At 36.6% G+C, this 14,513-nt stretch overlaps 1 protein-coding gene and 1 long non-coding RNA gene across 2 annotated transcripts in view; one reads left to right on the top strand and one right to left on the bottom strand.

The window, feature by feature from the left end:
- Positions 1-14,513, bottom strand: part of DOCK4 (dedicator of cytokinesis 4) — a 472,974-nt gene that overhangs the window by 72,634 nt on the left and 385,827 nt on the right. Inside the window, exons 28-30 of the mRNA XM_031665939.1 lie at positions 13,589-13,664; positions 11,026-11,126; positions 10,546-10,604 (exon numbers count right to left, since the gene is read on the bottom strand). Of these exons, the coding sequence (XP_031521799.1) occupies positions 10,546-10,604; positions 11,026-11,126; positions 13,589-13,664 (236 nt within the window). The remainder of the gene's footprint in view (positions 1-10,545; positions 10,605-11,025; positions 11,127-13,588; positions 13,665-14,513) is intronic.
- Positions 10,236-14,508, top strand: LOC110742715. Its single transcript, XR_004183438.1, has 3 exons — positions 10,236-10,338; positions 11,054-11,179; positions 14,423-14,508. It is a non-coding gene; the product is annotated as an uncharacterized LOC110742715 (long non-coding RNA).

Raw genomic sequence — 14,513 nt, 5'->3', positions numbered from 1 at the left:
CTCAAACTGCCATTATAGCATGAGAGCTCTGAGTAATTCTGAAAATTAAAGCAAGGAAAGTAAACCTCCTTCTAAACATTAAAGCCAGTCTCTTTCTTTTCTCCTCTCTAAACCAGGCCTCCCCTCTTCCCATAGCAAGACCATAAGGGGTATCTCAGGAAAAACTCTAATCCAATATTTTTCTCAATCTTAGTTGCAGTTAGGAGGACCTATTACACACACATGCTTCCAAGCCATTGTCATAATAGCTCTACTAGTCAAAAAAGTCTCCAAGTTAACCCTAGAAAATTATTTAACTGTTTATACCCCACATAATGTGGCAGAATTACTGTCCTCTAGGGAAAACTCTTAGCTAACAGCCAGTAAAACAAGAAATACATAAGGCAGGATAAGCAGTAGTCACTCTAAATAATGTCTCTCCCCAGGCACAGTGCTCAATTCACTAAGCTGATAGTTCTTACAAGAGCACTTGAATTAAGCAAAGGAAAGGTAGCTAACATTTATACTAACTCCAAGTATGCTTTCCTAATTTTCCATGCTCATGTTGCCATTTGAAAGGAAAGATATCCTCTTACCACTAATGACTCTCCTATAAAATATCACCAGAAAATCAATAGGTTATTATCCTCAGTTTTTCTTCCACAAGAAATAGCAAGAATGCATTGTAGGGGACATCAAAAAGAAACAAGTGAAGTAGCCAAAGGAAATAAATTGACTAATCAGGTAGCTAGGTCAAAGGCAAGGAAGCCTCAAGGCATCAACATGCTTCAAACCTCTTCTAATCTAGGAAGGCTCCATAAAAGAAATTAAACTTCAGTATTCCTTATAGAAATAAAATAGGCCACTTCTCAAGGGCATACTTTCCAGCCCTCAGAATTGCTATGGTCAAATAATGGCAAACTCCATTTGCCAGCCTCCAGCCAATGGAAAGTTCTTAAAATCCTTCACCAAGCTTTTCACTTGGGAAAGGATAAAACTTATTAATGTGCTCAGATATTGTTTTCAGGCAGAAAACCTCTAAATTGGTTAAGCATGTAACCTCTCTATTACTTCCAACAAAAATTGACACAACTAGCAGAAGCCCAACCCCAGAAAATAGAGCCATCTTTATTCAACCCAGGACATTTAGTATTAGCAAAAACTCTCATCTCTCTTTCCTTCCATAAGCCAAGCTGGAAAGGGCCCTACGCTGTTCTTCTTTCAATCCCTTTGGCAATAAAAGTTACAGAAATCAACTTCTGGATACATCACACTCAAGTCAAAGCCTAAAAAGCTAAGGGAGCAACCCCTGACAGCCCAGAGGAATGTCCTAAATATCAGTGTGAAGAAATAGAAAATCTTAAGCTAAAACTCATAAAAAAAATAAGTAACTACGTAAGGGCTATTCATCTTAATCCCACTCCTACCTAACCTTTCCTCTCAAAGTTCACCACCAAATATTAAAACTTCTTTTTAACTCATATTTGCAAACAAATTTTAATTATACATGGGATTGCATTTGTAACTTTATAAATCTACAAAGGAGATTATATCTTGGCAAGTAAAGAAATAATTTTAAATGGAAATTATTTACTATGCCACTCTTGTGGGAACTGTTATCATCCTGCTACTATTTGCACTAAAATTATACACTGTGTCACCCACAATGTGGAATTCTGGTTGAAAAATTCTAATTGCTGTAATATTTTGCCTGATTATCATCCTTATAACAGGATTAATAATTGCAGGAAAGATTTACTCAAGGTTGTTTTGCTTATAGCAAAAGTAATAGTTAGGAATAAAAAGTAAGTATAAAAGTTTTACTATCACTAAGTTTAATATGCCTTTTTACTAAAGGTTGATAATACAATACACTTCAAGCTAGGAAAAGAAGGTTATTAAAAAAAGATCTTATGCAAGGAAAGATTTTTATGGTAAATACAGTCCTAAAAAAAAATACAACTGGTTATCTGAAGGAAGGATGTTTAGAACAAGTCAGAAAGTTTAAGTATGTTGTAGAGTTTGTGGAAGTTATTAAAAAATTAATAAAGAAAAGAAATTGTCAAATTAATGCTAAAATTATTTTAGCCACCCAATAACATATCTCTCCCAATCATATTGCAAGGTACAAAAATAGCCTAAGCCTAAAATTACTCTCTAACGGCAAGTCAAGGGGGAAATACATGCTTTTCCTCAAGAAAAATGTTCCTTTTATATTAATGTTTCTGGTAATGTACAGCATATCTAGTAAAGGCAAAACGGTATTGCAATCCATTGGTGTAACAAACAGGTGTCAAACTCTACTGTCAGTTAGGGTCTATAGGACCCCCACTATTGGTGGTAATCTTAATGCTCATATTCTAACCCTGTATTTTAAATCTTCTTGTACAATTTATCTTTTTTTGCCTAAAGGTAACCAAACTCCAAACAGTGCTGCAAACAAAGCCAAACATAGACACGCTATTCTTCCAAAAACCCTTAAATCAACCTCAGGAGAAGGCCCAACTCCTGTTCCCCCACACGGCACCCCTTTTCAACAGGAAGTAGCCAGAAAGAATCGTCATCCAACATCCCCTAATAGCAGTTAGGTTTACTTCTCTTTAAAGGGGGAATAACACAGGAGTTATTAAGAAATAACTTTTAGGCAGATAGCAGGGGTAAAGGTTCCCAGTGAAAATTTTCCTGCAATAAAAAGCAAGGGCCCGAAACATTTCTTCTCTAACAGAAAAGGCAGCTAAAGAGCCAGGCTGGCAAACTCCAATATGCGAATACCAGCGATCAAAAACTAGGTCCATCTGACATGGCCAATATGGCGATTCCTGCTTTCTCCTTGTCACCACCTGTGCCAAGTGTCATGGCCACCTCCGGATAACACCACGTGTTCAGAACATCATGGTGACCCACATTTGCATATTAAAGGACTAAGGTGGGAGGGCCAGGTTTTTTTCGCGCTATGTAAATGACACACCTGGTCAAACCAATCCCCTGGGCCCATGCAAATCAAACATCACCTCTTCCAGCCTCTGATATAACTGACCATTTTTCCGCTGCTCACGCAGTCTTTGTTTCAAGCCCCCCCACCTCTGTCTCTGTACAAGGGAGCTGTTTTCTTCTTTCTTGCCTATTAAACTTTTTGCTCCTTAAAACCACTCCACGTGTGTGTGTGTCCTTTTATCTAAATCGGTGCAAGACCAAAAACCCTGGTGTTCTTCCATTCATCAGAGCCGTATCATCACTATCTCTAAATTACTTATTCATATCCATTATGTGTGAGGAAGAAACGTGGCTCATAACTCCTTTTGCATTCCTACCTTTATTTTTGACCTAGATATTCCTTTGTCTTTCCCAAAGGACTGCTTAGCTTTCATCAGAGCAGGAACACCTCAAAAGAAACTTTTTTATTAATCTAATTGTATGTTTACTGCCAATAGAATAGAATCCTTTTTTTTTTTTTTTTTTTTGAGACAGAGTCTTGCTCTTTTGCCCAGGCTGGAGTGTAGTGGCGCGATCTCAGCTCACTGCAAGCTCCGCCTCCTGGGTTCATGCCATTCTCCTGCCTCAGCTTCCTGAGTAGCTGGGACTACAGGCACCCGCCACCACACCTGGCAATTTTTTTTTTTTTTGTATTTTTAGTAGAGATGGGGTTTCACCATGTTAGCCAAGATGGTCTTGATCTCCTGACCTTGTGATCTGCCCGCCTTGGCCTCCCAAAGTGCTGGATTACAGACATGAGCCACTGTGCCCAGCCAGAATAAATACTTTCAAGACTGACAAACTCACTGAAATATAAATTCATAGCTCTCCCTATATTTTCCTCATTCTATCAACATACACAATTCCAGCCAGTAACTAGCAGCTAGCATTTGCAATTCCTTCCCTCAGTTATTTTTGTCAGGGTAGAAAACCCATGCAACCTGAACTCAATCACTCTTATTGTCATTTTAAAAAGCCTAAACCCACTAAACAGCTTATCAAGATGTTCTGGAAATTGAGTGGGGGGAAAGAAAAAAGGGGGAAGAAAATTTCTGTTAGGGCAAAGGCTCACAAATTCTGAGATTAACAGGTCTTGCATTTGTTCCACAACCCTGCTCCAGGAGATGGCTGCTGGGGCTCAAAGCCCGGTCACAGAGGCTGCACCCCAGCAGAGCCCCAGCTATGCTCTCTCTGCTGCCTTGACTGTCTAATAAACCTTTGCACAGCTTTTGGGTGTGTGTGAAAAAAGAAGGATGGAAGAGAGAGGGAATACAAAATGAAACTGAATTTCCTGCCAGCCCAAATAGTTCTCCCATGCCTGAGTTGGTGGATGAGATTCAGAGCTTCTATGTTACTATCTTGGTCTTTAGTCTTTCCGGAGCCTGGCATCCCTTGGCCTCTCTAATGAAGACCATATTAGCATGCACTTGCTTGAGTACTTTTGAATCTCATCAAAAAAATCTCTTCCACTTATGATATTTTACAAACAAATCTTCTTCTTTAAATTTTTTTAATATGAAAAATTTCAAATGCACACAAAATCACAGAAAATAGTAAAAAAAAAAAAAATTAAAAAAAAAAAATAAAACGCCATACATCCATCACCTAGCTTCAATAATTATCAAGACTCTTGTCCTTCCCATTTTACCTAATACCTCAACTATTTCTTTTTCTAGAGTACTTTAAAGCAGGCCTGAGACATTGTATCAGTCTACTTGTACACACATCAGTAAGCATCTTTAACAGATAGGACATTTTACAAATATAGAATCAGAATGCCGTTATTACACCTAACAAAGACAAATAATAATTCCTTAAATTAATTTAAAACCCAGCCTATATTAAAATTTCCTCTGATGGTCTTAAAACATGTCATGTATAGCTGGTTTCTTTCAATCACAATTCAAAGTCCATATACTACATTCTGTAGCCTGATTTTTCCATTGACAGTAAGGTCAGAGAAGCCACACCTATATTTAAGTCACTGTGCAGGAATGCATGAGAATAGCTTATTTGCTGAAAACATACTTTGGGAACATGGAATCTGCAAACCTGAACAGGCTCTCCAACCACAGAAAATTTAATTCCTGCAGAACCAGCAAAGCAATTTCGAGCTATGTACAGCAACAGCAAAATAAACTTCATTTAAATGACTTCTTTTTAAACCATAGATTTAGTATACTTTCTCTATCTCTAATTGTCGGCCACATGGTCTTATTTTGAAGTATTTAGGGCACCTGCTACTTGGGCTGTTGGAGTTTTATATTTAAGCACACAGAACAGCCTGCTAGGGAAGTATTGATTTTTTTTTTCTACAGCAGTTACAAGACGCTATGTTTGCAAATGTGGAACAAAGAGCTCACTTTATATTTAGTAAGAATGTTAGTTCATCTAAAAATAGAAAGAAAAACTTAACCTTGAAGAAAGATAAAAGCCAATGCTGGAACACAGTAGTAAAGACTAACCTTTTTCTCTGTTCTTGCAAGTAGGGGTAGAGATGGGTAAAGTTTTGGGGGAAAATATATGCCTTCCTCCACCACGGCTCTTGATAGAACATTTTTTAGTCCTTCAACTTAGAAAATGAAAACGCTGAGGAATACCATATTTAAGAAAAGGTGTTTACTTATCACTAGCTGGCTTTGATGCTCCAAAAATACATTATTTTACCAAAACTGCAAATGAGATACCACCTCATACCCATGAGGATGACTACTGTCAAAAAACCAGGAAATAACAAATGCTGGAGAGAAAATGGAGAAACTAGAATGTGTGTGCTCTGTTGGTGAGAATGTAAAATGTTACAGCAGCTGTGGAGAACAGTTCCTCAAAAAATTAACAATAGAATTACCATATGATCCAGCAATTCCACTTCTGGCTATATACCGAAAAGAACTGAAAGCCAGATCTCAGAGATATTTTATATGCCCACGTTCATAGCAGCACTATTCACAATAGACAAAAGGCAGAAGCAACCCAAATGTCCACTGAGGAATGAATGAATAAAGCAAATGTGGTATATGGATACAATAGAATATTATTCGGCCTTAAAAAGGAAAATTTCGATACATTACAACATGAATGAATCTTGAGGACAATCTGTTAAGCAAAATAAGCCAGTTACAAAAAGATAAATTCTGTATGATTCCACTTATGTGAAGTACCTACAGTAGTTAAATTCATAGAGACAGAATGTAGGAATGTAGAATGTTAGTACCAGGGGCTGGGGAGACAGGGGAATGAGAAGTTATTGTTTATTGGGTATAGAATTTCAGCTTTACAAGATGAAAAGAGTTCTAGAGATGGATGGTGGTGATGGTTGCATTGAAGTATGAATATACTTAGTATCACTGAGCTGTGCCCTGTGTAGTTAGAATGTACATTTATTTTTATTTATTTTTATTTTTTTTGAGACAGAGTCTTGCTCTGTCCCCCATGCTGGAGTGCAATGGCACAATCCTGGCTCACTGCAACCTCTGCCTTCCAGATTCAAGCGATTCTCCTGCCTCAGCCTCCCGAGTAGCTAGGATTACAGGCATATGCTACCATACCCGGCTAGTTTTTATATTTTTATATTTTTAGCAGAGATGGGGTTTTGCCATGTTTGCCAGGCTGGTCTCGAACTCCTGACCTCACGTGATCCACCCACCTCAGCCTCCCAAAATACTGGGATTACAGGTGTAAGCCACTGCACCCAGCCAAGATGTACATGTTTTGTGTATTTTACCACAATTAAAAAATACTTTAAAACTAAATATTAATTATATGAGCAGGATGATATGTTCAGTGCTCTGTATGCACTGGAGACAGGCAGCATGACTTAAGGTTCCTGGCAAGAGCTTAAAGCCTTTCTGTCCCCAGGATCCACTGCTGTCTCACAAGGGAAGAAGAGAAGCCCTGCCTCGTTGACCTGTGGAGGACTATTTGTTGTCTTTAGACAACAAAACCTTTTGATTTTATTTCTACGTTCCCAACAGACTTCATAGAACTAGGGCTGAAGTACAAACTAACAGAGCCATGGATTCATTCTGGTAGACGTAAAAATGGGTGCTCATGGCTCTGCTTGCAAAAACTCCAAGACTGAGGGGACAGCAGAAGAGAAGTTAGAACTCGCTTCCTCCAGTTGTGTGAACTACAAATATACTAAAGGATCCAAATATTTACTTATTCAGAACAAAGGTTAAACTGTCTTTATGTAAATAATCATTATAAAAGCACATTTAATACTACAGATAAGTTGTTACATAATTTTAGAATTATAAAATATGTCAAGCACACACAACTAAATGTCTATTAGTCAGATGATTTACGGTTAAAAATAACACTAAACGTAAGCAGTTCTAGGTCTCAGAGGGTTGAAAAATTGCTCACAGGTTGCTAAGGGATATAATGATCAGATTTTAAAATCCTACAGCTTTAAGTTTAAAAGCAGACAAGTCACTGAATTACATGTGTCTTTCCCCTCCCTGTCCTCAGTGGAATGGAAAAAAACAACATGTTTCCAGCATATGGAAGAATTTCAACACTTCAGAGGTAAACATCAACGACCAAATCTGATTTAAAAGTATTATCCAGTAAAATGTGTATTTCTAAATTAGACCAACTAGATAGTTTCAAGTGGATAAAAGTACATTAAGTAACCTTGGGCATTTCCTCCCTTCATCTTATTTTCTAAAAGTTAGTGCATTTTGTATCTATTAAAAATATTGAGGATCTTGATATATGAAATCATAAAAGCTTACTAGCTTTACTAAAACATGATGATGTTGTCTTTGTCAAGCTTTCTCATAGTTCCAACTAAACTGGACAAAATTTTAAAATATAAGATTTTAAAACTAAGATTTTAATAGGTGTGGACCATTTTTTCTTACGTCCTCCAAAATACTTGCATATATCCAGTGCTTCATAAACTTAGTCAAATTGAATTTATTGGACTGTTACATTAAAACATAGAAAGTTTATAATTACCTGAATAAATTCACTTATAGTATTCAAATTCTCAACATGACATATTTATAAGTAAACCAAATGATAACTAATGTATTTTGATATTCCTAAGTAACAAGCTGATCTAAGGCCTATAAGGGGTATCAACATATCACTCTGAATACTTATTCTTCTCCTCATTTTATAAAAATACATGTTGGAAGGGAGGCTTTAACATTTCCGAATATTTTCCAATTCTAGCTATTGCACAACAGCAACAAACCTTAAAATTCACCTAATATTTGGGAAGTCTTTAAAAGTCTAGACACAACTCTTGGGAAATAATGCAGTAACCAAGGAATGAAATGAAAATTTACACTGACCCTACACTTGAACCATGTCATGCTGGGAATCTGTAAGTTGAGTATAAAGGAGGAGCCTTTTCTAAAAGAGTCTTAAGATTGTGCTAGAGCTAAGTCTTTAGGGCTGTAACAACAAAGAAAGAGGATAAACTAAAGCAGTGCTTTTCAGTTTTTAGCTAAGTACATAAGAATCACTTGGAGAACTTGCTAAAACAGACTGCTGTGCCCCAATTCCAGAGATGTTGTTTCAGTAGGTCTAAGGTGGAGTGAGAGATTTTGCATTTCTTACAAGCTTCTAAGGATGCTGATGCTACATTAAAACAAAATACTGCATTATAGAGATTAATATGCTCCAGAAATTTTCCATATTCTCTAGATCTCTGAGAAAAACAGAGAAGTAATTTAACATAAAAACCAGAGAGGCAGAAATACTTTCACTTTAGAAGAAAGACAAAAGAGAGGATAAAAGTTTATGAAGTATACAGTGACACGTTTAGGGAGATTACATGTGACAGCTTTACTTAGCAGCCTGAGGGTCATGGGACTAAATGCATAGCTATTATGGTTTGGATACAGGTTTATGTGGAAATAACCATCGATGGAAATGCTGAGATGCATCTGGAACAGGAACTGGCCATGTTTTTTAACATTCTTGTAACTCAACAGAATCTGTCCTGCTCTCATAATTTGAGCCCAGAAAAGAGCTTACACAATCACAAGTGCATTCAAACACATTCAATGCAGCATTCTCTCAAAAACATCTTGCTAAATTAATGTCGAATGCAATACGGACACTACAAGGGCCTTGATCTTCTTTAGAAACAATAAGGACACAAAGAATGAATGAAACTTGAAAAACCTGAAGACTAAGAAGAGCAGTCTCCAAATAAGAAAACTATTTTTGAGCTGCAACTAAAGACAGACCATGATATCTTCTGGCTGGCCTTACATAGTTGAAGGTTGTTTTCAAGATGATAACTCTTTTATTTTTTTGTCAGTCTCACTCTGTCGCCCAGGCTGGAGTGCAGTGGTGCAGTCTTGGTTCACTGCAACCTCCACCTCCCAGGTTCAAGTGATTCTCCTGCCTCAACCTCCCAAGTAGCTGAGATTACAGGTGCCCACCACCACACCTGGCTAATTTTTGTATTTTTATTAAAGACAGTGTTTCACCATGTTGGCCAGGCTAGTCTCAAACTCCTGACCTCAAGTGATCTGCCTGCTCCAGCCTCCCAAAGTGCTGGGATTACAGGCATGGGTCATTGCTCCCGGCTTCATTTTTTTTTTTTTTCCTTTTCCTGAAATCACCAGCAAGCATTGAACACTGGGCTTAATTATATATACCAAAGTCCCTCAAGTTGTTATGTATATTTGAGGAATAAACACACCCTATTAAAAAAAAATCACCCTGTAATGATTCTGCTCAAAAATCAGTCTGTAACATGAGTGGAAGTAAAACAATAATGGTTGTATTTTCATTCACAGAAAATAAATCCTTCCATCTCCAAGTTGTGCTTGGATGAGCCCAAGAGAAAAGATACTTTCAGGTCATTACATATTCAACTCAAATAGGTCAATCTCTTTAATAAATAAAAGAGGAGCATTAAGATGCAGTAATAGTAAATGAATACTAAAAACTTGCATAGTTAATATACCAAATGAAATAAGTTACAAATCTCTAGAAAGGGACCTTATGCCAATGAATTTTAAAACAATTTGTTTTCCAAATATTATTGTTTTCTATGTGACCAGATCTGTGCCATCAATTTTCTGGGATAATATACTCTATCTGCTATGGCAGATTAACAAAATTGGATCCAACAGTTTCTTAGCAACTGCAGATGCTTTTAAAATCCTTTGGCTATACTCCTTATGATATAGGACAATGTTTTCAAGTTTTTAAGAGTAGTGACGTTCAAGTCAATGTTTCATGAAGTTTAACCTAAATTTATTATGATTCATAGCTTCAATTCAGAGTTCTAGAAATTCTGAGTTGTTACAGTTCCAAATTCTGAAAGGTTACCTCATCGCTGGAAATATGTGTAATGTTGGAGCAATGCTAGATTATAAAATTTATCATTAATTAATAATGAAACACACAAAGGTAAGGTGACTTTTCTTAGAGACCAATTTAAAGAATTTGTTGTAACGTTATTCAATGCCACAGTGTCAATTACTTTCTATAGATGTTTATTGATTTAGACATTGGGTTTCAAATGGTGTCACTGGTAAACTGCCTTTCTTCATTTGTACACTTCAAGGTACAGCGAGGAACTGTACAGTAGATGTGGCTTCTCTTTTCCTCACTTACCTAGGTTTTGCCACATGCTGAAAATTTCACAACCCATTGTTACCCGCATGTCACCATACCTGAAATAGAACAAAAAACCAAACCTGATACAATGCCTCCAGAACAAAGAAATATTTGTGTGTCTTTAGGATACAATCTATCATTCCGAATTAAAAGGCAAGGAGTTTTTAATTAAAGATGTTTAATATATATGTCACGATGCCTCTAAGTCAAATCCTCATGTAAACCTTTTAGTAACACAGATCTATTTCACAATTTTTTGCATCCATAGACATTTTGAATCCTGAAAGAGCCAGGTCAAAACAATGTGTAAACATGTTTGAAACATTAAGACGTCAAGAAAAGACTGCTTCTTGACCCCCTGGTCACTGGTTCTTCACTGTGTGATTTCCAGTTATGGGCATTCTAATTTATGAATCATTTGAACTAAATATTATTTAAGAGGTAACATTTCTCAGTTGATTATACATTGATACTTACTTTTCTAACACCTTTTTCTTCTTGGAAGGTGTGAACATCTCCAACTGCAGACACAACTGGTTTATAAAAATGACTGCGAGGTAAAAGTAGGAATCCCAGATCTAAAACAAGAACAAGATATTTCAATACTATGGTGTTACAAGCATATTGACAGGTGAAGTGACATGGTATTTTGGATTTGCTTCAAAAGTGGTTGAGGGTATAGTTGAAGTAAGAGTGACCATGAGTTGATAATAGATGAAGCCGGATATGGGTACATCATGGGGGTTCATTATACTATTTTCTCTATTTGTACATATGCTTGAAATTTTCTAAAACAAAGAAGTAACTAAATAAATAAGTACTATTATTATCTAGGTGTATATTGCTCCAAAGCTGTATTCCAGGTTTCATGAGCTTTTTGGTATATGCTAAAAGGTAGATGTGTGACTTCTCTTGTAATATGTCTGAGTATCTCCAAGAAGATGAGGTATAAGATGGATTTCTTTATTCCTGTGTGAGTTCATTTTTGGAACTCCTTTTAGCGTAGAACTTGTAAAAAATGCATACACTTCTTCAGATATGCTAATTGCTTTAAATTCAGACATTATATAAAAATTCCCTGCCCAGGCAAATCTTTTAAGTTTTCTTATACCAAAAAACAGAATCAGAAAGAGATCTGAATAAAGTTCCCTGAAATAAACTTAGCAAAAAAAAAAAAAAAAAGGACATAATGGAAGGAACACACTTCTCCACTGACACCACATAAAATTAAAGACAAATAACAAACCAGGAGACATATGACACAGAATCAGTATCTGTTATATATAAAGAGCTCTTACAAATAAAAAAGAATATAATGAAACCCTAAGTAAAATAATGAATAAAAGTCAAGAACAAGCCAGGTGCAGTGGCTCACGCCTGTAATCCCAGCACTTTGGGAGGCCAAGGTGGGCGGATCACAAGGTCAGGAGCTCGAGACCAGCCTGGCCAATATGGTGAAACCCTGCCTACACTAAAAATACAAAAAGTAGCCAGGCCTGGTGGTATGCTTCTGTAGTCCCAGCTACCCGGTGGGTTGAGGCCAAAGAATTGCTTCAACTTTGGAGGTGGAGGCTGCAGTGAGCCAAGATTGCACCACTGCACTCCAGCCTGGGTGACAGAGAGAGATTCTTTCTAAAACACACAAACACACACACACACACAAAGTCAAGAACAATTCACAAAAATATGAAATTTGATCAGTAACTAGTAACTAGTCAACAAGTAATAACTAGTGAGAAATGTAAATTAAAGCAAACAGGATTTTTTCTTTATCTGTCAGAAAAAAAATCTCTTCTAGTGTTGGTGTAGCTGCAGGAAAAGAGGCAATCAAATGTAATTGGTACAACCTTTCACTCAACAATTCCACTAATAAAGATTTGTCTAAAGAAATAATTAAGGGCCGGGTGCGGTGGCTCATGCCTGTAATCCCAGCACTTTGGGAGGCTGAGGCAGGCAGATTACCTGAGGTCAGGAGTTCAAGGCCAGCCTGGCAAACATGGCAAAACCCCGTCTCTACTAAAAGTAAAAAAAAAAATTAGCTGGGCATAGTGGTGTGCACCTGTAATCCCAGCTATTCTGGAGGCTGAGGCAAGAGAATCGCCTGAACCTGGGAGGTGGAGGTGGCAGTGAGCTGAGATAGCGCCACTGCATTCCAGCCTGGGCAACAGAGCAGGATTCTGTCTCAAAAAACAAAAACAAAAACACCAGAAACAAAAAAAGAACCAAAGAAATAATTAGGGATATATGCCAAGTTTTATAAGAATGTACATAAAATGAGTAATTTATAAGAATGAAATATGAAATTTTGACATATTATAAGCTATGATGTAGACAAATATTATGTAACTATTAAAATTCCTTTTTTATTGTATTTGTGCTTTTTTGTATTTTCTTATTATCCAATAAGGAAATTTTATAAAAATGTTTAATATGAAATATGTAAGAACAGAGTAAGAACAAAGATGCCCAAAACAAAGAACCACCATTGAGGAAGAAAGCCAAGATAGGCACTGCTCATCTTTGCTGTTTATCATTTGCTCTTTGAAAAATAGTGTATCAAGAATTTGTAGGCACCCAAGCATACCACATTATATCATAGATACACAGAGAGTTCTGCCTTAAAGAACCTTACCAATGTTTCATTTTTTCTTTTCATTAATTCATTCTAAAAAAATGGGAAGACAGAGAAATAAGAAACTGAAAGGTCTACTTTGTATATGTTTTCTTCATATAAACTCCATTTCTAAAAAGTAAAAAACACTATGTTCTAAGTCTCCTTTGTCATAAACAGGGATCATACAGAAAAGAGCAAGAATTAAAATGTATAGTAACAATAAAAAACTATCTCCTTTTAAGCGCTATGATTTCCCAGGTCGATAAGCATTATTACAGCCTTCATTTGTTCACAAATAAAATGAAAACTGTTCTAATATTACTCATAGTTAAAACTAACATGGCCCAAGAGAATGTTAGGTAATTTCCTATAATACAATGTGATTCTTCTAGCCCAAGCAGGAGAGTCATCTAAATGAATGCTTACCTTATAATCAAAGTTTTCATTTAAGAAGTTCTTACGAAGTGCATCTGAGAGGTACAGAACTGTTGTAATAATAACACTAGTGAGAAAAAAAAATGTCAAGGTGAAAACTTCGTATTAGTGAAAATCATTTAGTATACAAGAATAAAAAGCTACTAAGATAAAATAAAACCTTCAGTAAGCACCTGGAGCAATATTAAATAATTCATATTTGAAACAAAAAAGAGATGACGGGTCAAAAAAAGGGGAAGGAATCTATCACTGAAGTCAGGTCCTTTGTAAACTGATACACAAAAGATCTATGAATTCATATGACTCAGACAGAAATATATTATTACCTTGATGTTTTGTAATGATTTTTGTTAATTTCCAAACAAAACAAAATGATTTACTACAAACATAACATTCCATATTTTTCTGTTTTCGAGACAGGGTCTTGCTCTGTTGCCCAGGCTGGAGTGCAGTGGCATGATCACAGCTCACTGTAGCCTTGAACTCCTGGGCTCAAGTGATCCCCCTGCCTCAGCCTCCCAAGTAGCTGGGTCTACAGGTGCCTGCTGCTGTGTCCAGCCAAATGGTTTTTCAGTTTTTGTGAGACGGGGGTCTCACTATGTTGACCAGGCTGGTCTTGAACTCCTGACCTCAAGCTATTCTCCTGTCTGGGCCTCCCCAAGTGCTAGGATTACAGGCAACATTCCATATTTGATTATCATAAAAGAAAGTCATGCTTTTTAAAATACGGAGGAAAAAATGGAGCCCAAAGACAAAATGGATAGGAAAAAATAATAGAATATATTGAGTATTTATTAGCCTTCTCTCTGTTCTCCCCTGTTTAAGGTATTAGAGGGCATGGGAGAGCTATGGAAAGCAGATTCCCTCTTTAAGGGCGACAAGACTGCCACTAAAGAAACAATTACAGACTGTGAAA

Source organism: Papio anubis, chromosome 4 (genome assembly GCF_008728515.1).
Source record: "Papio anubis isolate 15944 chromosome 4, Panubis1.0, whole genome shotgun sequence".
NCBI lineage: Eukaryota > Metazoa > Chordata > Mammalia > Primates > Cercopithecidae > Papio > Papio anubis.
Note: the sequence above shows the minus strand (reverse complement) of the source record. Positions and strands in the feature narration are given on the sequence as shown.